The sequence below is a fragment of the Pan paniscus genome, chromosome 22 (genome assembly GCF_029289425.2).
Source record: "Pan paniscus chromosome 22, NHGRI_mPanPan1-v2.0_pri, whole genome shotgun sequence".
NCBI classification, from domain to species: domain Eukaryota; kingdom Metazoa; phylum Chordata; class Mammalia; order Primates; family Hominidae; genus Pan; species Pan paniscus.
Genome location: NC_073271.2, coordinates 29,957,424 through 29,983,103, shown reverse-complemented (window position 1 = coordinate 29,983,103; position 25,680 = coordinate 29,957,424). Strand labels below are relative to the sequence as shown.

The 25,680-nt window shown below is 50.3% G+C and overlaps 1 protein-coding gene across 5 annotated transcripts in view; it reads right to left on the bottom strand.

Moving 5' to 3' along the window:
• ITSN1 (intersectin 1) overlaps positions 1–25,680 on the bottom strand; it is a 257,613-nt gene that overhangs the window by 34,237 nt on the left and 197,696 nt on the right. For all 5 annotated transcript variants that reach the window (XM_034947835.3, XM_034947836.3, XM_008977693.5 and 2 more), the window contains 3 exons: positions 8,813–8,934; positions 6,884–6,990; positions 351–534 (listed from right to left, as the gene is read on the bottom strand). In XM_034947835.3, the coding sequence (XP_034803726.3) occupies positions 351–534; positions 6,884–6,990; positions 8,813–8,934 (413 nt within the window). The remainder of the gene's footprint in view (positions 1–350; positions 535–6,883; positions 6,991–8,812; positions 8,935–25,680) is intronic.

Sequence of the window (25,680 nt, the reverse complement as noted above, 5' to 3'; positions counted from 1 at the left end):
ATATGGCGATTAAACACAAGAGGAAATCTAAGACCTGCCTGGGCCTTGCAAATGAAATGAAAGATTTAAACATGCATCCAAATAACACCAATAGCATCTTGAAAACAGATCCCTAAAGACACTTTCAAAGCTTTCAAGCCTAGGGCTCACCCCTCCTCTCCAAGCCCACCCCTTTGGTGACAGCCATACTTGCCAGTGAGTGCCAGTCCCCTAAGGCTTAGCCAAGACCCTAGGCCCTGTTGGCATCTAGTGGGAACACGCTTGCAGACTTTTGAATTAGCCCCTCACACATCCAGCTGCCCAAAGATCGCCACTCTGGGGCCCAGTCTCTGCACAGCCTGGCTCCTTACTTTGACAAACTCCTTGAAGTCTGGGGCCTCGTCCGTCTTCTGCTGGATCAGGGCAGCCCCGTTGAGCTGGCGGCTGCAGAAGCGGATGTAGGGCTGCATGTGCGGCAGCTGTGCGCTCAGGATGTCTCCAATCATCTTCACAGGCATCTTCTCCCCGGACATCTTCTTGCGGACTCTCAGCGCTCTGCACGGAAACACGGGAGGTGAGCCCCCTGCTTTCACGCTATCTGACAGCACCACAGCACACTTAGGTTGCACAGAAACAGAATGTGTGTGAGGGGCACAGCCTCAAGGGCCACTAAGGGATCTATTTGGGAGACAAGGAATGGAGAAAGAAATGAGTCTAGGGCTACAGAGAGGTAGCACCAGAGCATTTTTCTTTGGCAGAGTGGCTGTTTGTTACAATTTGTTTTTCTTGTGCAGAAATACGGAGTTTTTTTCTTGAACAACTCAAATGGGTCCCCTGTGTCGATGCCTCACTACACAGATTATCGGTGGTGAAAGCCCCAGGTTGATGTGGCCTGAGCACTGATCCTATTTCCAGGAGACACTTCTGCCCAAGGGAAGTTGCTATTGCCAGAGGATGGGGAAGGATGATTTTTGGCTAAAAAGAACATAATTAAGATGGCAAAACAAATGCCTTGGCAAAATAATCCCATGAGATTCAGCAAAAGCCAGGTATAAATGACTGTTTGAACTACCTCTGTGATTCGCTGCTTCATTGCTAGAGCTGAGTTAACTAAATTAAGAGGAGTTCGGAAAAGAGGTCTATTACTATGATAATGGGCCAATGAACCCAAAAAATGTATATCCTGGAATTCAGGAGAGGTGTTGATGGGACTGGGAAGTGTGTGTTCTGGGGTCTGCCTGCAGTGTGAGTGCTCAGAGCTATGGTAACTAGGACTGTGCTTCCCTTCTCCCAACTTCAACATGTGAACCCTTAACACCAGCATCTGGAAGAAGGGCATGGCACTGAGCTTATACACAGTAAGGACAGCAATGTACTACATGGCAGGACCACAACATGAAGCCATGGGTGTGTTCAGCTATCCTTGTTAGTGATCATGGGTGGATGGATGGGTAGATGGAACAAAATGGTATAACCTATGACTTTAACACAAGGCTGGGAGGATGTCCCTATTGAATGCCTTTGGCTGCTTTCATGGTCATGTTGGAGAAGCCTTTGAGGTACGGGGCAGGCTATTGAATTCCAAGGAAGCTCTGCAATATTTATATTAAGCTTTAAAAACTTCAGATCACTTTCTTTTCTTTCTCCCACATTTTTGGCTAAAATAAAGTCCCTTGGACCGGGCAAGCCAAGGAGAAAAACTTAGGGACCATAAATGATGTGGTGTGAGCAGTCAGCGATTCCACCTGAAGTGGATGCCCTCATGGGGAGATCAGCACTGGCTGCCTCTGGGGTGTGGGGAGCAGTGGCAGCTTGGTGTCCTCAGGATGGCCCAAAGGCCACTGCCCCATTGAGGGGTTGGTGTGAAATACCACAACGAGCAAAAATGTGCTCAAGGGTGATGACACCAATAATTTGGGGGGATGAGAGCCCTGGATAGCCACGTTATAAACTTGCAATGAATGGAAACAGGAAGAAATTCCATCATTCCATCATTTTCCTATGAGGAGTAGTTTTTTTAACAAGTGAATAAAAAGTACTTTCACCCTTTCCTTCTCCTGTTTTGTTTTGTTTTGTTTGAGACACAGTCTCACTCTGTAGCCCAGGCTGGAGTGCAGTGGTGCAATCCCAGCTCTACAACCTCCACCTCAGTCTCCCGAGTGGCTGGGACTACAGGCACCCGCCACCATGCCCAGCTAATTTTTATTTTTTTAGTAGAGATGGGGTTTCGCCATGTTGGCCAGGCTGGTCTCGAACTGCTGACCTCAAGTGATCCGCCCACCTTGGCCTCCCAAAGTGCTGAGATTATAGGCACGAGCCACCGTGCCCGGCCCTGGCCACTGGCCTGTTTTTTATTAAAGGATGAAGGAGACAAGAAAAAAAGAAAAGAAGAAAGAGCATCTGCAGACAGTGATTGTCTTGAGGAATTAGTTCCTGGGTTCTGCAGACCCACACTTGTAGACTAGAGTTACCCAACCAGCAGACAGGCCTAAAATTAAAGCCTGATTTAGTATGGACTAGGCACCTATTAGATTCAGTCATGGGTCTTCATCCAGGATGGTCTACTGTATAGGCAAAGACTTATGAAGACCGCAAGGTGTTACCAGGCCCAGGGATCATGTGACTCGGCTGCTGCAGCCACAGCCCTGAGAGTACTCTGCTTGTGGTGAGCTGATCGGCAGTCTCCTAGAAAGGTTTACAGATGAGAGGACTTGAACTGCAAAAGGCAATTAACTGGCTAACAAATGTTTCAAAGAGCGCTCAATGATTGCTGAACACATGAGTGTCTGTAACCCTCTGAAGTCTGCAGACCAAGTGGACAGTCATGGAACTAGCATTTATTAATGCTTCCTATGTGTCAAACAGAGTTTTACATATATTATTATCCCCATTTCCTATTGGGGAAACTCAGGCATGCAGAAATTCAGTGACTTGACCCAAGTCTCAGAGCTAATAGGTGACAGAGGTAACCCTGGAACCCAGGTCTGACTCCAGAGCCCATGGTTGGGACCACAGCCTCAGAGGCCCCAACCCACCTCCCACCACGACTGCCTCCAAGCTGCTCTGGGCACCTGCCCATCTTCCCAGACGCGGCTGCCCTGCTCCCGCCATCTCACCCTCAAGCCTTTCCCTGCTGGTCCCAGCCTCAGCCTCTGCACTTCCCGCCCTGCTGGACTTCCCACCATCTGCTCCATGCCCTCTCTCCTTCCCTCTTCTCCTTCTCCCAACCCCACATCCTTTTTTTCTTCTTTCTCACCATCTGTCATTACCCCAAACTGATTTTTATTTTTTATTTTTCCTTCATTTTCTGCTTAAACAAGATAAAATGGAATCCATTCTTCTTAAGTTAAAAAGAAGATGAGTCAAATATTTAAGAAAAACACTGTTTTGGGACAAGCTCTTATTTTTTTTTTTCTTTTCTTTTTCCATCGAGGGGACAGGAAAGCCTCTTGATAAAAAACAGTTCCCCAAACCTGGGTTGGTCACCCCACCTCACTTCTGCTTCCCTTCTGCTATCATTTTTTTTTTTTTTTTTTTTGTGACACAGTCTCACTCTGTTGCCCAGGCTGAAGTGCAGTGGCACGATCTTGGTTTACTGCAGCCTCTGCCCCCACCGGGTTCAAGCAATTCTTCTGCCTCAGACTCCTGAGTAGTTTGTATTACAGGCATGCACCACCATGCACAGCTCTTTTTTTTTTTTTTTTAGTAGAGATGAGGTTTCTTTTTTATTTATTTATTTATTTATTTATTTATTTATTTATTTTTTGAGACGGAGTCTCACTCTGTCGCCCAGGCTGGAGTGCAGTGGTGCGATCTCAGCTCACTGCAAACTCCACCTCCCAGGTTCACACCATTCTCCTGCCTCAGCCTCCCGAGTAGCTGGGACTACAGGCGCCTGCCACCACGCCTGGCTATTTTTTTGTATTTTTAGTAGATGTGGGGTTTCACCGTGTTATCCAGGATGGTCTCAGTCTCCTGACCTCATGATCCACCCACCTCGGCCTCCCAAAGTGCTGGGATAACAGGCATGAGCCACCGCGCCCGGCCCTTCTGCCATCATTTCTGACAGCTGTCCTGAGGGTCCTGCTCCAGGCTCTGGATATAATAAGGTTCTAGACCTGTCTGCCCTACCTTGTCTATGAAAGGCACATTTCTCAGGTCTCAGCTTCCTCACAAGAGAGCCAGCCATTTGCTCTAACCCTCAATGAGGCATCATTAGTAGGAAGTCCATGTGTCCCAGTGAGCCCTTTTTATTTTCATGTTATTTATTTATTGTTGACTTGTTTGATAACTGCCCTACCCCCTGCCCCACCCCCCAAATACAAGGACTGTAGGATCAGGAGTAGCAGACATATGGCTGCTCACTGGTGGCACTCCAGGGATTGCTGCCTTAACTTCTTATCCTCAAATGCCTCCCTCTCTCGGCTGCTAGGAGCCCTCGATCTCCCCTCATCACAGTTATTCCTTGGCATGAAGAAATTATGTCTATGCAGCCACGCAAATACAGCACGATGTTCTTTGTCCAGTTTATGATGTGGGGGTTCACTCTACAATTCTTTCAAATTTTCTGTATGTTTGAGATTTTTTCTAGTAAAATGTAGAAAAGAAGAAAAAGAAATCAGGTCCCCAGAAGGCTACGGTTCAACATAAGATTTTATCTGGAGCATGAAGACATGAGCCAGTTAGTCCAAACAAGCTAATCCGGGAATCAGAGGAACGGGGATAGAGAACCTTGGGATGGAGGGAAGCCAGCAGCCCCTGTACACATCAGCGCCCTGATGGACGGCGTGCCCCTGGGACACCCGATCCCTTGCTCTCAGAATGACCGTGCATGGTAGGCAGGACAAGCACCATGACTGCCACCTTAATGCCCAAAACTAGTTAGAAGGGGCCGGAGCCCAGACAAAAACTTGGGATGTCTGACTTCTGGGCCCATGTTTTTTTCCACGGGGGCAGGACTGGGCGGAGTCTCTATTCCGGGACCTAGGCATCATCCACAGAGCAGCCACCCTACTGTGTGACTTTAGGGAAGTCACTCAGCCTCTCTGAGCTTCGCTGCTTCAGCTGTAACAGGGCTGTCAGTTCCCACCTCCACAACTGTGGAGCAAGTCAGAGCCGACAGGAGGAAGAAGCACGCAGGCCTGGCCCCCCACACAGCTCAAGAAAGAGGCTGCTTCTTCCCAGATGGGGGTTAAAAGACAACAGAGAGGTATGGGGAGCTGAGGCCAGCATCAGTTTCCCTCAGGCCAACCCTGAAGTGGGGGAAGCCCTCTCTAAGGGCTACTTGGGAAGCTCAGAAACATCTCCCACCTCCCCCAGCCCCCACTGATAGCTGCCCAAGGAAAAAAGTTTTAACTTACAGGTATATTTTCTTTTCTTTTTTTTTTTTTTTTCTTTTTTTGAGACAGGGTTTCACTCCCATGGCCCAGGCTGGAGTGCAGTGGTGCGATCTTGGCTTACTACAACCTCTGCCTCCCGGGTTCAAGCGATTCTTTTGCCTCAGCCTCCCTAGTAGCTGGGATTACAGGCACCCACAACCACACCCGGCTACTTTTTGTATTTTTGGTACAGATGGGGTTTCACCATGTTGCCCAGGCTGGTCTCAAACTCCTGACCTCAAGTGATCCACCCACCTTGGCCTCCCAAAGCACTGGGATTACAGGCGTGAGCCACTGTGCCCAGCTATCGTCTATGTAGACGAGAACACTGAGGCCCAGGGACCAAAGTGACCTGCCAGAAGACACACAGCCAGAGGCAATAGCGGATGTGAGCCCAAGGGTCTGACACCAGACCTAAGTTCGAAAGGCTTCCACGGCATCGGGTGGCGGGGGGCGCGGGCAGTGGAGTCCAGACCTTCTCTAAAAGCCTGCCTGATGTCACCTTGGATCATTCGTCTTCTAGAGCACCAAGCCAGCAGACATTATGTATCTTTCTTCATGTCCACCTCTCCACACCTCCTCTCCATCCCTCCATCCACTCCCAAACACACGCTCAGGAAAGTGGGGACCTGAAATTACCTTATAAGAACAATGCAGAGACCACGTTTAGGAAATGGGGACTTCCCAATGACACGGATGAAGATCAGGAATGGACGCAAGGTTCTGGGAGCCTGCCCTCCATCCTCGGGCCCAGGAAGTGGGTGGCCCTTCCTCCCAGCAGGGAGTATCACGCGCCCTGCAGGCTGTGACTTAATCTGTGTTCTAGCAAGTGATGTTACAATGAGAGCGTGGTGGATACAGATTTTTTTTTTTCTAAGAATTGGAAGAGACCTTTGTGATGATCGAATCCAACCCTTTCATTTTACAGATGGGGAAACTAAGGCTCAAAAAGGAAAGGCAGTGAGTAAGTCAGAATCCAAACCCAGGTCTCTTGACTCCTGGCCCTGGAGCTGCCTCTGCAAACTAAAGTTGGAAGAAAATACGACCAGCCTAGGGCCAGCTTCCCGGAGTGATCCTGAGGAACTGCTGACGTTAGGCAGTGAACAGTTCCACATTTTTCCATCTGCAGGGCCAAGAATGCTTCAAAAGACCAATAATCCCCCATGGGATCCCACGTCCGAGGGAAAGCGTGGAGGGGGCAGCCCCACGCCCCAGGAGGGAGCCAGCACCATCAGGAGCCAGCGTCGCCCTAGCCCTGGAAATTCACAACCACAGTAATTCACCCAACAGCAGGCTCTGGGGTGCCCAGGCAACCTACTCTTGCAATGAGAGATTCGGAGTGCGTTTCCAGAAAGCATGAAGGCACAAAAGGGTGATGGTGTTTGTGAGTGGCAATGAGAAGAAAAAAAAAAAAGCCAGAAAGAAGCACAGGGCAGCATGCAAGAAGGACACACAGACCCACAGAGGTGCGAGTGCACGAGAGCCGAGGAGGCCAAGCCAGGCTGGGGATTAGAGGAGAGGCTTACTTCAGTAGTTTGATATTACACATAATCAGCTCCTTCCAGTTCACAAAAATCATAGCAACCTCTTTTTCTGTCAGCAGCTCAGACTCCATCAGGGGTTTTTGAAAAATCTACAGATGCAGAAAACGAAGCAGTTCAGAAAGCAGTTAGCTTAAAACTCACACACTCACACACCGATCCACTGAGAGCAGGGAAAGGGCTCAGGTGTCTGTACCTTGGCTGAGAGGCCCAGAGGTGAACGCCTGCTTTCCTGCAGTTTCTGAAGCAGAGAGCCCCTCCTCTGCCCTGGAAACTGGAGGGGGGTCCCCAGCAGAGCCTGCATTGTTTTACAGGGGAAGGAGGGCAGCTGAAGTCTCCAGGAGACAGGTCTTAACTCCACCAGACAAGCAGGGAGGCCGGTACCAAGTCATGCACGCAGGCTAAGCGGTCTCACCTGCGCACTGGGAGGGGCTGGACCGGTGTGAAAAGCGGGGCTTAAAGGTGCCGGTGGCTGTGGACAGTCCCTTCATCTGCATAGGTAAACCGAGGGCCTTCTGAGAGGAGCAGCCCAGGCGGCAGCTCCTCTAATAAGCCAGTGGCCACCTCGGTGACTGACTCCATCGCTGTGTCCTCAGCCTCCTGGGCTGACCCTGGACAGACCCAGCACTTGCAGGCCCACTACAAGGGGGTGAGTGCTGCCCTTCTCCTGGGCTCTGGAAAATGAATGAGCCCCTCCAAGCTCTGTGTGGTTGAGCAACTCTCAGTAAATCACAGATCTCAGTGGAACCCCGTGTTCCACTTGCAAGCCCCCGCCTGCAAGGAGGTCATTTTCTCCCACAGGAGGCGCTTCTGAAGGCTCTTTAGGGAAGGGGACAGCCCATCTTCGACATAAACTTGGCTGGGCTGCGGCTGCTCCCTGGGAGCCCTATTCCACAGGAGTCCTTAAGCCGACGTTGAACCCGGCATGTACCAGGGCAACCACATACGGGGGTGCGTTTTGCAGAGTGCAAAAAGGAGCCATATCTAAGGAGTGACACTTGCACCCTGGACATCCTGAACTGCATATTTAATAACAGTCAAACATCTTGAGAAAAGGGCACCTTTTTGAATTTGCATCAATGCTTCCTAAGTATTAATGGTGGTCCTGCGGCCAACAACCCACCCTGTACTCCTCCAACAGCGGCGAGCCCTGCTGCGTCTTTCCTGGATGTTAAGACTATCAGACAAGATGGTTTCACACCCGTTTGGTGTGGTGGTTTCCAGACTACCACAGCACTCTCCAAACTGCAGGTCCATCTCTGCAAATCCCTGTCTCCCAATATGGCATCTTCCCATGGACGTGGACAAAAGGCCTGCTGAGCAGCAGGAGCGCCGGGCTCCGCATCTCCCCATAGTTCTGGATGAGGTGGCCAGGGCCCTTCTGGGAGGACTGACAAGATGAGGAGGCATCACTCAGGTCAGGGGGTTTTGTGGGGGCCTGGGAGGAAACGTTGCCATTCTCAGTGACAGGTTTGTCTCAGGGTAATATATGGCAGGAATGACTTGAGACAGCAGCCAGATGGCCCCCCATTTCCAGATGCCAACACTGCGGGCCAGGAGGGCGGCGTGGCTGGCTCCATGGCACCTCCTGGTTGGTGGCTGAGCTGCTCTGAGTAGAGCGTGGACTCCAGACTCTCAGTTCACATGACTCCATCCATCAACTGCTCAGGGACTCACTTGCCCTTGGCTAAGTGATCTCTGTCCCTCTGTGGGAATGACTCAATGTTGGCCATGGATAAGCAACGAATCGTCTCTGCGGTCACAATCTCCTATAGCATTTGCCATCCAGATGCTCCTCAAACATCAGAAAGTTTCTTGGGCTCAGAATCAGGACATAGACCTCCTTGACGGAACCCTCCCCTCTCCCTCCGTCATCGCCCCCTGCCGTGCCCCCTGCCCCACCAGCTCCCTTACCTCTGTGACCAGCTGCAGGTCATTCACATAGTTCTCCTCGGTGACAATGAGCTCGTGGATGTATCCTTGTCGCTTTCTTTCAGTTGGGGTCAACATATCCAAGAGATGTAAGTCTGAACACCCTGGAAAACACAACCATTTGGGAGAACTTAGCACAGTCTGGGGAAGCCCACACAACTTCACACGGAAGATCCTCGTGGCTGCTGGGCCCTGAGGCCTTGCTCCAGTCCAGTGGGGTCATGGGCTGAAATGTGTCCTCCCCAGTAATATGTGGAAGCCCTACCCCCTGGGACCTGTGAATGTTACCTTATTTGGAAATAGTCTTTTCATATATAATCAAATTAAGATAAAGTCATACTCAGGGTTGGGTCCTGACCCTATATGATCAGTGTCCTTATGAGAAGAAGACAGAGACAGACAGGCAGAACCTGGAGTGATGTGTTTCCAAACCAAGACACACCCCGAGCCCTCAGAGTGAGGCTGGCACCTGCCAACATCTTCCATTTTAGACTTCCAGCCTCCAGGAATGTATGGCAATAAATTCCTATTGTTTTAAGTCCCCCCGTTTGTGGTCGTTTGTTAGGGCACCCTAGAAACTGATACAGGTGGCACACTCCTGCTTCATCAGAAACACGAAAATAATGTGAAAACAAAACACTCAATGACGATTGGCCAAAACTCTGGAGGGCTCACACCATGTCAGGTGGTGAACGGCATTTAATGCTCAAGTATTATACTAGAATTATCCCCATTTCACAGACGAGGACACCGAGGTTTACACAGCTTGACTGGCCCCAGGTCTCTCAGCTTGGAAGTGGTGAAGGCAAGAGCCAAACCCTGAGACTTGGGCTGCAGAGGCTGTGCTCTATCCCCGAGCTCCAGGAGGCCATGGGTTATCCATGTCAAGGTTGGTTTGTGGAGGATGAGGTGGCTGTGCTGAGGCTCTGATGGTCCTGGGGACCAGGCAGATGCAGGGTGCCTCCAGACAGCACTGGGCACACTCTCCTGGACAAGGCTGCTGCCTGGTCCCTGGGGCAGCTGAGCAGCAAGCTTGCCACAGACAGAGTAGTCCCTCCCACTGCAGAGAGCCTGGCACAAGACCATCACGGAGGCCAAGGCTGCCCGAGGGGAAGGGCTACTCCGCTGCCCTGAGATGGTGCCTGCACTGGAAGTGGGGCTCACTCATGACTCTGCCCACTTAGCTTGTTATTTGGGGTTTTGTTTGAACGTTTGAGCCTCCTGCCCCAGACACACTGGAATGAGCAGGAGGGAGGCTTGGTTCTTGGGAGCATCCCATGTGCAGGCCTGGGCCCACCTCTCCTTTTTATCAGAGGTTCTTTATTTAATCACAGAAGCCAGACTTGGAAGACAGACCCAGAAGTGTCCCGAATGTAGGTGGGAGGGTCCGGGCTGAATCCCCTTTACTTGTTCTTCCCATCCCTTCTGTTCCCCTCAAGGGGGCGCAATGGAGCACAGTGCAAAACCCCCTGCTGGGGACCAGTGGTTGTCAAAGCGTGGTGCCCAGGCTGGCAGCATCAGCGTCACCTAGGAGCTCGCTAGAGATGCCCCGGCTGAAGTGACTCTGGAGTTGGGGGCTGGGCATCTGTGATGTAACAAGCTCTCCAGGGGATTGTTTTTTGGCTCACTAATGTTGAAGAAGCCTGCTGTGGCCTAGCAGGGGTTCCTCGAGTTTCCATCTTCTCTCAAGGGAGTTATCTGGGGTCATGACTGATCTAGCCTATATGCTGAAAGCTTCTGCAAATTGTATGATCCCTCTGGGGCAAATGATATCAGAGATTTCTTGGCAAATGCTTTGCTGCTTTAGAGGTTAACTCTCGGGTTGTGGTGCTTCCAGCCCTTGGTTTTGTCCATTCTCTGGGCCAATTGTCCTTTCTGGATGCTGTAGCTTCTCTTGCTGGGACAGGAACAACCCAAGACCAGCAGGAGAATGCTGGGAAAGCAGCAGAAATGAGTCATCATTATATCAACACCCTCGACCTCACTCAGAGTCCCCTGCCCTGAGGTCAAGCAGAATTCCCCAGGGCTGCAAGGTGAGCTCACACCTTTGCACAAGTCTGCAGATGTGTCTGAGCTTGAGCCCTCTGCTCAGCCACGGGTTTGGCCCAACTGTTCTTCCTGCCTCAGGGCATAGATTGTCTTTTATTAAAACAGCTGCACCAACAATGAACTCTCAGGAAGGAGGCAGGCCACGGGGCTCACTCATTCAGTTCAGCCAAGCTGCTGTGTGAGCTTGGGTTTGCGGCAAGCTGAGTGATGTCTCCGAGTCCTTTGACTTTTATTGGGAAGGTCACCCAAGAAACACTCGAGTTTGGGGGAAACATATCTTGTTCCTGCCCTCTTTTTACCCCACTCTCCTGTGAGTGAGTGAAAGAGCCCGGGCCTCAGGCCATTTCTTGTTGAAGGGCTGAATGCAGCCCCTGCATTAGGCAACTTGGATGCCCTCTCATGGAAGCAGAGTCCCTGGAGTGTTCAGGATGGTCCGTCCCTTCTGCAGGGAGATTAGAATATTGACACAGAGTGGTAGCTCTAAAAGTCACCGCACAAACAGGGTGCGGTGATGTTTGCAGCTACAGAAACATCAGGCCAGTAGTGGCCACTGGCTGGGCCAGTTTTCTGAATGTCCCCTTAAGGATGCCCCACAGTTGCCTTGAAGAATCTGAGGGATGTTATGGGTTCTTGCTGCAGCGAATACATGTGTACAATGCACACATTTAGGGCACACTTTCATCGGGTTCACAGGCCCTTTTGAAGACTGTTCATAGATCTTACTCATTCATTGGGCAAATATTTACTGATGTCCTACTATGAGGCTAGGACTAACCACTCTGGGTGCTGGGGATTCAGGACAGAAGAGGAGAGACTCCTGCCCTCCAGGGCATAGCTAAGAACCTGGGGGTCTGGTGGTCCTCAACAGGGGGTGGTACTGCCCCACCCTCCGCTGAAGGTGGTACTGCTCCCCACCATGTTGAGGTCAGTACTGTCCCCACTCCCCAAAGGCTGAGGTTTGCACTGCATCCCACTCCAGTCCCAGGGCTGAGAGTGTGTTCTTGGTTGTCATAGTGGAATCTGGCAGGCTGGCCAGGGCTGCTAAGTGACCCAGAACATGCAGGACACAGAACTGCCCACCCCAAATGCCAATAGAGGAGCACCCTGTTGAGAAACACTAGCGTTACTTGAAACTGACAACCCGACCAGAGTTCCAGTCTGCAGCATGGAGGTGCGAGGGACCAGCAGACACGCGTAGAATGATGAGGAATCGGAAAGAAGGACCTATGGGGAAAAGCCCTGGCTTGCTTTGGATTTCAGAAGCTCTTCTGAGTCTTCAAGTTTTACACGGTGCAGGTTGTGAAGAAGCTCAGAGCCAGAGCAACAGCAGAAGGTTCAGGGTAAATTTGGGCCATTTGTCCAAGAATCCCAGGAGCCTGGGGCCAGTTGGGGACAAGCTGGAGGGCTGCTGCGTGGCCTCCTGCTCCAGGTAGTGTTGGCCTCTGGTCCAAACACTTTGCAAGGCCCAAGTCAGAGCTGATGGAGCTTGGAGGTCAGGGGAAGCGCTGGGCAAGTCTGGGCTGCTTGCCCCCACCAAATTCCACCTCTCGCAGGTCCACCTACCACCCTGCCTGGAGACAGGGGGATGGCCCCAATGGCCACTGCAGAACACAATGAAAAGCAAAGGTTTTGTGGGGAGAGTCTTCTTTACATTATGTGCCAATGATGTTGGCTTGGAATCATCTTTTTAGCCATCAAATTGACCCATGGGAGGCTGCTTTAAAACTTGCTGGTGAATGCCAGACCAAGAGAACCATTAAAGATTTGAAATAGGCACTTTGAACTCAAAAATATTCTTCCTTTGAAAATTTAATATTTAGAAAAACAAGTGAGTTAAAAAACTCCATTATTCAAAGTAGGGTAAATGGAAAAGACATTTCAAATAAAAGCGTTTTCTTTAGGGGTGGAGGGACGTGGCCTTTTCCTCCTTTGGGTCCTAGGATAAACATGGTTTCTGGCCCCCTTTCCCAGGGAAAAACGAGAGGAGAAAACACATCAAATGGTTTTCCATGAACATCTTGGTGTGACAGAAGGATTCTCAAAACTAACTGAAATCCACACACAGCTGAAATAATATTGCAAATGACTCCAGGCGGTTACAAATGATCCCCTATTACAGCCCACATAAAATTCCTAATCTGTGTGCCGTCCCTTAGATGTTGCCTAGTTAGACACATTTACGAAATGGAGAGAGATGTGATGGCCTTCTGGAAGGATTTTTTGAGTCTAGGCCCTGGAGAAAATCAAGGGGAAAAAAAACCTTACCAATAAAAGGTCATCTTGCTTCCCTCAACTGATATTTGTATGAACAGCATCATTTCAAGAACTTGTTTTATTACAAAAGTAATACATAAACACATGCTGATTATTAAAATTTCAAGGGCTACAGAGCATTCAGGGTAAAAAGTGCACCTCACCCATCTCCACACCTCCAATTATTCTACCTTTCCCAATGAGAAGCAGAATTTTGAAAACGAAGCCAGCCCCCACAGCAAGTTGCCCATTGAGCAAAGCAAATAAACAGACCTTGTTCCTGTATGAAAGGGGCCAAAATATACAATAAGGTGGTCCATAAATATTTATTAAGTTCCTCTGAAGTCCAAGAGACGCAGAAATAAGCAAGATACTGTCCTTGTCCTCAGGGAAACTCACAATCTTGGGAGAGACACAACAGGAAAATTAAATTAAAAATATTAATAGCAAGCAGCTGGGCTTGGTGGCTTATGCCTGTAATCCCAGTACTTTGGAAGGCAGAGGTGGGTGGATTGCTTGAGCCCAGGAGTTCATGACCAGCCTGGGCAACATAGTGAGAGACACCCATATCTACAAAAAATTTAAAAATTATCCATGCATGGTGGTACATGCCTGTAATCCCAGCTACTTGGGAGGCTGAGGCAGGAGGATTACCTGAGCCCAGGAAATAGAGGCTGCAGTGAGCTATGATTGCACCACTGCACTCCAGCCTGGGCAACAGAGCGAGCACCTGTCTCAGAAAAAAAAAAAAAAAGGAAAGAAAAGAAAAAAAACGAGAAAAAAAAAAAAAGAAATTAAAATAGCAAGCATTAAAAAAAGAGCCCAGGCCGGGCGCAGTGGCTCACACCTGTAATCCCAGCACTTTGGGAGGCTGAGGCAGGTGGATCACTTGAGGTCAGGAGTTCAAGACCAGCCTGGCCAACATGGTGAAACCTCATCTCTACTAAAAATACAAAAATTAGCTGGGCATGGTGACAGGCACCTGTAATCCCAGCTACTCGGGAGGCTGAGGCAGGAGAATCGCTTGAACCCAGGAGGTGGAGGTTGCAGTGAGCTGAGGTCGCACCACTGCACTCCAGCCTGGGTGACAGAGCGAGACTCTGTCTCAAAAAAAAAAAGAAAAAAAAGAAAAGAAAAAAGAGCCCGTGTGCTGTGCTGATGGTGGAGACAGTAGGACCTCAGAAGGGAGCAACTCCTCATGCTAAGGGGAGGCTTCCTCGAGGGGCCCTCCTGAGGCTGGGTCTCCATATGGCTGGGGAGGTCAAGACCATACACTGGGGGCTATGGGCACCAGCAAGAGCAAGCCTTCACCCAGGTGCCAGGTCGACGAGGAGACACTGCAAGAGATAAGGTGGAAAGGTGGGAAGGGCCAGATGACAGGGTGACGGGGATTGTGATGCCAGAACAAGAGTTCAGAAACAACATGTGGAAGGACCAGGAGAGAGAGCAATAAGCAAGCCCGGGCGATGGCTTTCATCTTTAAGGGAAAGGATCTACCTTTCCCTTTTGTCTCTGGGGACATTCAGCCCAAATCCTCTGGCTCAATGGCCCCGGATCAGCAGGGTCTTTGCTACTTGGGCTCCTGGAGGTCCCATCTATACTGCAGGCTTCTCCCCATGGACCAAGTCTCTCCTGCCAGGTGAGCCCATGCACCCCAGGGCTGCACTGGCTTCTCCCAGGCAAATTAATCTAACTGCACTCCCTTCAACACCCTGGGCCTCTCCTGGTAGGTGTGGGGTGGCCTGTCGTGTAGGAAAAGCAGATGAAGCCACATGGATATGACGTGAAGAAAGTTCTCTGGCCAAACACTATGTCCCTTTACCCTGCAGCTGATGTCTGAAACCCCAGCGTTCTCCAAGCCATGAAGTTGTGTACTCCTGCTGTGAAGCAGCATCCACGCTCGGCCCCGGGGTTCAGTAAGAAGGAGGCAGTCCTGGTCCTTGTCCTTTGGGAGCCTGCTGGTTGCTAGACCTGGGAGTCCCAGGCCAACTTGGATCCTTGCTGAGTTGCAGGCACTTTGCACAGGGCATCACTCCAAGCGGTTATCAGTCCTTGAGACCTTGGAGTTGCAAATCCTCAAGATGCAATTTTTAATGGGGTCTGGAGAAGCCGGTGGGCACAGAGGTGAGAGGGGAAGGAATGCCCCCAAAGGCACCAGAGACCCTCGTGGGTCCAGCAGAGCTCAGGTATCCCACCCAGCCTGTCCTGGTGACACATCTTGCCCCATGTAGCTGGGTCCTCGGGAGGCTTCCATTCAGATGTAACCCAGATGCTTAGAAGTGCCAATGTAACTCCAAATAAGCTTTGTTTTCTCCCAAGGAGGGGAATCCAGTCCACAGGGGTTGCCAGGCAGTTTAATGACTGCTGAGAAGTGGTGAAGATCAAATTCTTCTCAGGGATAAATCATCTCTTAATTTTCCATAAATATGCACATTTCGGAGAATGAAAGGGTGTATCATTCATAGCTTCATAATGGGCACTGGAATTCCTGGCACAGCTTTACATCCTCTGTGGTAGGTATACTTCAGCTCATTCCAGGCCCCTTCTATGTCCCACCCCTGACTTCCTGCTCTCAGTGTGCCCTCTCCTGTAGTATGAGTAGCTCCTGTTAATAAGTTTTTTGGGTACAAAGGCAGACTGGCATCATGTTATAATGAAAGTACAAATGCATTTTTATTGGAATATGAAGGAGGAGCCTGTTGGTTTTTGTTTTAAGTTTTGTGGGTACATTGTAGGTGTATATATTTATGGCGCACCTGAGCTATTTTGGTACAGGAATGCAATGTGTAATAATCACATCATAAGAATGGGGTATCCGTCCCCTCAAGCATTTATCCTTTGTGTTACAAACAATCCAATTACACTGTTTTAGTTATTTTTAAATGTACAATTAAATTACTATTGTAGTTGCTCTGTTGTGGTATCAAATACTAGGTCTTTTTTTTTTTTTTTTTTTTTTTTGGAGACAGAGTCTTGCTCTGTTGCCCAGGCTAGAGTGCAATGGTGTGATCTTGGCTCACTGCAGTTTCCACCTCCCAGGATCAAGCAATTCTCGTGCCTCAGCCTCCCGAGTAGCTGGGATTACAGGCATGCGCCACCACGCCCAGCTAATATTTGTATTTTTAATAGAGACGGGGTTTCACCATGTTGGCCGGGCTGGCCTCTAACTCCTGACTTCAGGTGATCCGCCCGCCTCAGCCTCCCAAAGTGTTGGGATTACAGGCATGAGCCACTGTGCCCAGCCAAATACTAGGGTTTTTTTGTTGTTGTTGTTCTTGTTTTTGTTATTTAGACAGAGTCTTGCTCTGTTGCCCAGGCTGGAGTGCAGTGGTGCAATCTCAGCTCACAGCAACCTCCGCCTCCTGAGTTCAAGTGATTCTCCTGCCTCAGCCTCCCGAGTAGCTGGAACTACAAGCACATGCCACCACGCCCAGCTAATATTTGTATTTTTAATAGAGACGGGGTTTCACCATGTTGGCCGGGCTGGTCTCTAACTCCTGACTTCAGGTGATCCGCCCGCCTCGGCCTCCCAAAGTGCTGGGATTACAGGCGTGAGCCACCACACCCGGCCAAATACTAGGTCTAATTCAAGGGGGCCTGTTGTTTTGATGAGAAGGATTTGAAAATATTTAGCAGGGGAGGAGGAGTTTGAGCTGGGCTTCAGCAGGCTAGTATCGGTGTGAGGGGGCCGGCAGTGGTGAGGGATTCAAATGGAGGGAGGAAGAATGGGAGTAAATAGAAGTTGGAGTCGGGGGCGTGGAGCCCTGGGGGCAGGTGCAGAGGAGGGAAGCAGTCTCTGCGTGATGGCGAGTCATGGGCGTTCACGTGGAACGCCACTCGGAGCTCACAATGACGGGTGCTGCACATGTGCAAACTCACTGAATCCTCACCAGGAATCCTATGCGGTAGCTATACTGTTGTTATCCCCCACTGAACAGACAGGGAAACTGAGGCACAGGGAGGGTAAATCAGTTGATAAATGGCAGAGGGAGTCTGACCCTAGAGCTCATGCTCTTCCCCGGAGGCCTCTTCCTCCTCGCTGGTGCGCTAATCTGCTCAGGCGGCCATAACAAAGGCCACAGACCCAGCCGCTTAAACAACATATACTTCCTCATGGTTCTAAAGATACAAAGTCCAACATCAAGGTGACAACAGGGCTGGTTCCTCCTGAGGCCTCTCTCCTCGGCAGGGTCTTTCCTCTGTGCATGCACATCTCCAGCATCTGTGTGTCCACATTTCCCCCTCTTATTAAGAGCACCCATCAGATGGAATTAGGGCTCACCCTAACAGCCTCGTGTTCACTTCATCACCTCTTTAAAGAATTTGTCTCCAAACGAAGTCATATTCTGATGTCCTGGGCTTCAACGTGTGAATCTGAGGGACACAGTTCAGCCCTAACAGGTGAGGAAGTCCAGTCGAGGAGGCGCTGGCTGCGGAGCTGGGAAGGTCTTGGCTGGGTTTCAGGGGATCAGTGCGGCAGCTGTGTGTGGCATGGACGGGGCTGTGGCCCTGGAGTTTGGCCACACACTGGGGTCACACAAGGAGTTTTTAAAAATCCCAGTGCCCCTGCTGTACCCCAGACCAACTAAACCGGACTGGCTGGAGTGGGGTCCAGGCATCTGTTATCGGCAAAGCTCCCGTGTGGTTCCCACGTACAGCCAAGAGATCAGAGGAAAGATGGCCTGGAAATCAAGATACCTGGCGCGAAAAGGGGGTGGGATTTGGAAACTGATCCGTCCAGGCCCAGGGATCATGAGAGCTGCCACAACTGCTGAGCTGAATCCAGCCCATGGCAGGTCACTCAAGCCATTGTCCAAGAAGCTCAATGGCTGTAACCACAGAACGCCATCTCTCTGAGCCCAGAGACCATCTGACACTCCACTCTTCGGGCCCCCTGAAGCTGCACCTCAGGCCACGCTGCCACCACTGACCCCCAGGCCTGGGCTATGGCTTCAAAGGCTACTCTCTCTGCTCAACGCCCTCATCTTATGAATGGAACAGCAGATCCCAGCGATGTACGGTGACCTTCCCTATCAAGAATAAAACCTATGCTGGTGATATGTCAGGAAATGGAATCAGGAGGAAACCACCAGCTTTTCAAAGGGCAGGCCTGAGGGTGGTCCTTACGCTTTTCTCTCTCAGCAGATGCCTGCAAGATCAGGCTGAGAGGTTGTGCTTGTCCTTGGAGTGCAGGGCTGGTGGGGACTGGTGGGGGATGGCAGTGGCCAGTCTAGGCCAAGGCAGCCAGGCCTTCTCTGAAAATGACCCTTGGCTGACCGGTTCCTGGACAGCCCCAGCCCACAGGAAGCTCTGGAGGCCAGACCAGCTCTGAGCTGTCCAGAGGGGCAGGTGGACTTCTCATCTCAATGGAACTTTCTTCAGAAGGGTCTAAGCACCCATAGCCTGCTCCCTGGGGTCGGTCTCTCCTAACTTAACAAACTGATCCCATAGGAACCCAAGAGGCAACCTGAGCCATGACATTTCCTGCTCATTCACAGCGGCTGCATAGATCCGCAGGGGCCCCTACTTTTGTGGGGCTTCCATTTTGGTAGGGGAGACAGAAAACCAAATACATACATAGACAGTACTGAAGGTGGTTATAAGAACGATGAAGAACAATCCTTATGCTTCATAAGCTCACTTCCTGTTTTGGGGTCTTTTCATGAGAATTTATTTTGTAAACGATGGTGCCTCGTTTACCATTTCCTTTCCTCCTGGGGAGGGAAACTCAAGCACAGGTTTTGTGTTGGGTTCCAGGCTACAGGCAGCGTGGAGAATGAACACTGTGACATGTCCTGCCCCTCACAGCCTAGCTGGGGAGGAAGGACCAAGCCTGTGGAACAACAGGCAGGTAGAAGGGCAGCCCAGGACTGTCTGCCACAGCACTTCCTGAGCAACTGGCAAGCGTGAGGCGCCACGGGGATATGCATGTGTGGGAGGTAGGCCCTGCCCTCTGGTTTGTAATCAGCAGGGAGGCAGGGTGCCCTGCAATAAGACAACTACACAAGGCAAGGTACCATCGCTGTTCATTAGTGTTGTTACCATGGAGGTCTTAATGGGGATGTAACAAACCACAAGATTTGGGCCCTGCCTCCACGGAGCTCACAGTCTAACTGGGGAGGTAAGAGTATCTATGTATTTCTGTATCAGCCTTTCTATCTAGTCATCTTTCTGTGTGATAAGGAATTCAGAAAAGAGCTGAGTTGTTACAAGTTAATGGAGCAGGAGAGGTGGCAGCGAAATCAGGAGAGGTGAAGGCAGGTGGGCAGGAAAGGCAGGGGAGGTGGGGCAAAGGCATTTGCAGCTGGGGCGTACCAGTGGCTTAAATGAGACTCAAGAATTCTGGGGTGGTGGTGGAGGCTGACATGATGGAGGGAAGGTTCTGGTTGGGTGAGACTGGACAGCAGAGTGAGGCTAGATGATGAAGGAAGTCCCTGGACCCAAGCACCACTTCCCTATTGGACATGTGGGCACACAAGATCCCCGGGAGGTAGACAAGGGGGGTTGAGTCATGCAGTCTTTAAGGCTGGGGGAGGCTCCTTGCCCACACTGCCTGCCTGCACCCCCATCCCTTCCTGCTAACGTGGGCCCACGATGCCACAGTGGGCACCAGATGTGGGTTCTGGCTCTCTCTGAGGAGGGACTCCCATGATGAAGATGGACCTTTCCATAAAGTGGTTTGGGGGGTCAAAGGGGATGTTTTCAACAGGGTCATTTGGAAAGCCATGGGGGCAACAAAAGCCTGGACCTTCGTGACGGGTCATCACGGTGACTCAAAGGTGGCAGAAGAAAGAACACTGAGCAGGCTCCTATAGAGCAGCTCCGTAACCAGTCAGCCCAGTTTCCCCTCTGCAAGCACAGAAGAATGCATGGGTTAGGGAAGGCTTCCTCGAGGAGGTGACGACTGAGCCGTGCTAAAATTCAGCACAAATAGGAATAAATGAGGAGAGGGAAGGTGAGAGGGCTGGAGAAGGGGGCAGATCAGGCAGGGTTTGCAGACCAAGTAGATTCGGGTCTTTCATCTCGGAGGACCGGGAATCCCCTGGATGATTTTAAGCATAAGAAGTGATGTTTTTAGAATAGCTCTCTGCCTGCAGCATGGGGGGAAGCTGGAAGGAGAGAGTGGGTGCAGAGAGACCAGGTCGAAGACTCAGTCATCCTTCTGCGAGGGGCAGGAGCAGCTCCTTCAGCCCTGGCCTTTGCACTTGCTGTCCCTTGGGCCGAGAAAGCTCCTCCCCCTTGATCTTTGGACGTGCCTCCCCCGCAGCCAGGTCTCCACCCCCTCTTCAGAGAGCTTTCTCAGGCCATCCTCTCGGCTGGATCCCTGGACCCCAGTCATGCTCTGTGCCACCCCATCCTTCACTAGCTGGAACCCCCACTCATTTCTCTGCTGCTTGTCACCTGCTCCTGAAAGTGCTAGGCATCTCCTCTGCTTGTGTTCTGCTGAGCACGGCCCTATGACCAGGTCGGTTCCATGTACCTCAGCCATGACTCTCAGTGGGCAGCGGGAGAGGTAAACAGAGTAGACTGGGTCCCTCCTGGGCTCATGGGCCACACAGCAGGAGGCGGGGAGAGGAGAAGACAGGATGCAGGATGGAAGGGGAGGCGGACAGGACGGGCAGATGGGCTTCTGCCCCTAGAGAATGGGATGGAGGGAGGAATCCCACTGGATACCAAGTCAGTGGAGGGCTGTTACTGAGGATTCGGCCGTGTGGGGTCTTGTCACGGGGCCTCAGGACTCCAAGGTAACGCTCCAGAGAGGAAAGAGGCATCCCTGGCCTGGTCCCCTCTGCTGGGGCGGACTGCAGGCTCGCTCTCCTGGGGGCCTAACAAACAGAGTGGAACTGAAGGTCTGGATATTGAGAGGCATCTTGGGGGTGCACATAGTGGGCAGGGAGGGAATTAAGCATGCCTGGGGCAGCTGCTCTGGAGACAGCGCTTTGGGGCAGCATCCCCCAGCAGCCCACGCCCCTTATCTAAGCTGGATGATTGCTTAAAAAATCCAGCAGCCGGCATGTCTAGGGGGCTGAACGTTCCATTCTTTGCTGGCAAGAGAACACAAGGCCACAGAATGCCGTGATGAGAAATAAAGGACCCAGTGACTCAATGCATTTGTGACAGGTTTATTGTGGAGCGCTGCATGGGCCTGCCAACACAGTCCAGACGTGACATTTAAAAGCCCTGCACATTCCATTTTCCCTGGTGGCCTCCCCACCGTCGACCGTGTGAAACACAGGCAGCTTGTCCACATCAACCAAGAGTCTGCTGAGTAGGCTCTGGTCTTTGGTCCAGAGGTCTCTGCACATTGCAGGAGTGCAGCGAAGGCGTTTAAAAAGCTGCTTGCTTCCACCGGTGGGCCTCCTGCTATCAGGAAGGGGGCCAGGGTTCGTGCACCGATTGGTGGGGCAAATCTTGCAATAAGACAGCTCAAAGTTTTTAGGGAAGCTGTCCAATCTTTTCTCTCTGAAATTCCTAATCTATAAAAGCATACTTTCTAAAAGGTCTTAAAAATGCACACAACCTACCTGCTGTTTTGGTTTAATGAAAGAAGCCACTTGATTGGATTCCATGATGCTCACTGACCAGGCACAAATGCCTTTTCTCTCCAATAAAAACAACAGCAACAAAGCTATTATTCTCTGCTTATTTTCTGCTAGATGTCATCATTATCTCTCCATATGTAAATGAGGAAACTGAAGCACAAAGAGGTTACATAACTTGCCCAAGATCACACCACTAGTAAGTAGCAGAGCTGGGATTTGAACCCGTGCTCTGAGCCACCATCCTGGATTGCTCCTTAGCCTCTATAAGGTCCCCAGATGCAGTTATGTGGATGCCCCGTCTGAATCACTATCTTCCTATAGGCAGGTGGTCTACAGGGAAATAGAATGTTCCAAAATGATGAGAGAAATGGAGTAAAATATTAGGCTGAACTTGCAGAGAAGCCGTGTTGTTATATACAGCACCATGTTTTTCTGGAGGCCAGGAATGAAAATTGAGAAGCTACAGCAGCACATGTTCTTACATTTGGCTCAGACTGAGGGTGTCTTAAGTAAGCCTGAGCGTCTGGCAAACTCGCCCAGTGGAGGAGAGGACAAAGGGCTGGGGCGGGTCAGCATGAAGCTTGTGCGTTGATAATGTGTTGGAATCCTTACCAATGGCTCCAAACTCCCATGGCAACCCCACCAGTGAGGGAATCACATGAGGGAAGAGGGGCCCCTTCCCGATCTTTCCAAAGATGCAGCCACCAGTTCTGTGGAGGCAGGAGCTCTGGGGCTGTGGACACACATGTCCATATATCTGTGCATCAAATGGTACACCTAGAACGAGGACTTGTCAGAGTTTGAAAAGCTGACTTGAGAACATCACTGTGTTTCCCGAGACCCTCAGTGCCCTCAGCTGTATAGGTGCAGGCCTTATGCTCAATGTTCTCTAAGATCTCGACTTCACTGAATAATCCGCAGAGAACATCCTGCGCTCCACCGCAGCCCAGGCCTTTCCTCACTTTCTGGGTGGGGCCTGGGAAGCAACGCAGTGGATCAGCGTGCATGAGTGTGTGGGGACAGGTATCAGAAGGGGACAGGACAGCATAGGAAATGGGAGGGGAAAGCAGGGGCGTCAGGGGTTTCATCCTCTCACTGAGGGAAACAGCATCCTTGATGAAAACTGGCAGATCAAAAGTGTTCTCCCCTCTCCTGGGTCAGAGTTCAGAGAAACTGCATCAAGAGAAGGAACTGTTCAGCTTTTAAAGACATGATAGTCTGAGTCAAAATAAGGAACATCTCTTTTGAGGCTTGCAACATCACTCAGAAGCGACGTGCCAAGCAGATGTGGAAATAGCAGCTACCAGCCTCTGCCAGAATCTTCTATACAGCGGTATTTATCTGCCTTCTGGCTGTACCCTGAACTCACCGTTTGACCTACTGTCACCAAGCTACAGATGTAGGCAGTTAAGTCACCTGAAAGTTGCTGCTCACTGCCTGTCACACACACACACACACACACACACACACACAGTTGACATCATAAAACAACAGCATGGTAGCTGGTAGCTTCTAAGAGGTGGTATGCCCAACATTAAGCTGCACGGACACTATATATATCTTATAGCTGATGCTCATTTTTTATAAACAAAACATTTTTGAGAATCAGGTCATACAACTTAAAAATGCCTGGGGAGCTTTTAATTTAAAGAATAGATTCTTTCTGAGAGGCTATGGAACCCTCTGAAATGGAATAGCTAACTAGACATCAGGAGACACGCTGGAAGCCTGGTTTTTCCTATGTGGGGTTTTCTTAAAGAAGTGCCCAAGAGTGGCCGGGCACGGTGGCTCACGCCTGTAATCCCAGCACTTTGGGAGGCCGAGGCAGGCTGATCACAAGGTCAGGAGATCGAGACCATCCTGGCTAACATAGTGAAACCCCATCTCTAGTACAAAAAAATTAGCGAGGCATGGTGGCGGGCACCTGTAGTCCCAGCTACTGGGGAGGCTGAGGCGGAGCTTGCAGTGAGCCGAGATTGCACCACTGCACTCCAACCTGGGTGAACCGTCTCAAAAAAAAAAAAAAGTGCCCAAGAGAACTCTGGCTGAAGCGAAACATTCACAGTAAGGCTACTGTGATCTTGGACTTCACTACGTCTCCCTATCCTACCAGACCCCGAATACCAGACATTTCAAAGAAGGAGCTATTTTTCCTTGCATTTTTGGGACCATTGGCATCCAATGTCATTTCCATAAAAATTCTCTTGGGTATTTTTGGAACTAAAGAGAATGAACAGGATTAATGAAGCAGGACTGCGATTTGCTGTGCCCGTTGCTCAATGTTACCTGGGTGGGGTGTTGCCCCCGCCCTGTGCTGGAGTGGAGACTTGGCTCAGACAACGGTCCCTGGTCCTCAGCCTCCTTCTTAGACCGAATGAGCGAGAGACTCCAGGAGCAGCCCCTTCCAAGGCCACTGTTGCTTTTGGGAAGCTCACATCTAAAGGAAAAGGAAACTGGAGAGACAGCATGGTCTCCTCTCTGAGGGTGATGTGGTCTGTGTCAAAAGCTGAGACTGGTGTTTTCTATAGTCACCGGTTGATTTCATTCACTCATTCAATAGGCATTTTTTTTAACCTAACCTACCATGTGCCAGGTGATGATATATTGTACTAGGTTGAATTATAGATTGCTGTTTTTATAGGTAAGAATTGACAATTTCATATGGTTAAACCTAATATTTAGAGGGTTTTCCTAAGCTAGTGTTACTATTTCTTCTGATGGCATCGCTGAAAGCATAGATAACCCAGTCGTTACTATTTGCGGCCTGGGTCTGCCCAGATTCCTTTCCAGAAACAGGGCAGATACCAGTTTCTACCATGCATGTAATGGTTAGATATTTTGTGACTTAACATAGGGCCGAGTTACTGCTTTAGATCGGCTTCTCCCAGACACCCTTTTATGCAGAGGCAGTTTGAGGCCTGGGCCACTTGGGGAACTCAACCACCATGGCTGCCCAACTCTGCAGGCCCTGCTCTGCAGTGTGGAGGCAGCCGGCCAGAGGAGAGTGATTCGTAAGTGCACAATGAAGACAATCTCATTTGGACTCATCTTGTCTAATGCTACTGGAGCAAAACTGTACCCAAAGTTCACTTGCAAATATATTTACACAGACCAATATGAAATTAAATGATTTAATCATCAGTTTAAAAAACAAAACAAAACAGACTGGGCACAGTGGCTCACGCCTGTAATCTCAGCACTTTGGGAGGCCGAGGTGGGTGGATCACCTGAAGTCAGGAGTTCAAGACCAGCCTGGCCAACATGGTGAAACCCCATCTCTACTAAAAATACAAAAAGTAAGCCAGGCACAGTGGCTCACACCTGTAATCCCAGTGCTTTGGGAGGCTGAGGCAGGTGGATCACTTGAGGTCAGGAGTTGGAGACCAGCCTGGCCAACATGGTGAAACCCTGTCTCTACCAAAAATACAAAATGCAGCCAGACGTGGTGGTGCATGCCTGTAATCCCAGCTACTCAGGAGGCTGAGGCAGGAGAATCGCCTGTATCCGGGAGGTGGAGGTTGCAGTGAGCCGAGATCACAACACTGCACTCCAGCCTGGGTGACAGAGTAAGACTGTCTCAAAAAAAAATTAAAAAACAAAAAACAAATAGCTAAAGAACAAACAAACTAAAACCTGACACCTTTAAACTCTGAGGCCATAGGAGATACCTAGTATCCCTTCACTAATTTATTAGAAGAAAGATGCTTTCTTTCCCTTGTACTCAATTTTCTGTTAACCAGATCCTCTTGTGAATATGACTGAAGTAGTTTAATCTAGTACCAAAGTGCAGAGTATGGGGGATAATAAACAAGAATAAGATTTTGAAATATAAAACCAAGGTTCTGAGATACTTTTGATGCTGCAGATACACGACATGAGCTTAGGTGATTAAATTTATTCAACAGGAGTTACCAGGGCAGCCTTTCTGGTGGTGAATAACCAGGTGAACATTAACCACAGTGGCCAGTGGGGTGAGACCTGTGCTTCTCAACCTCAGCTCTGGTG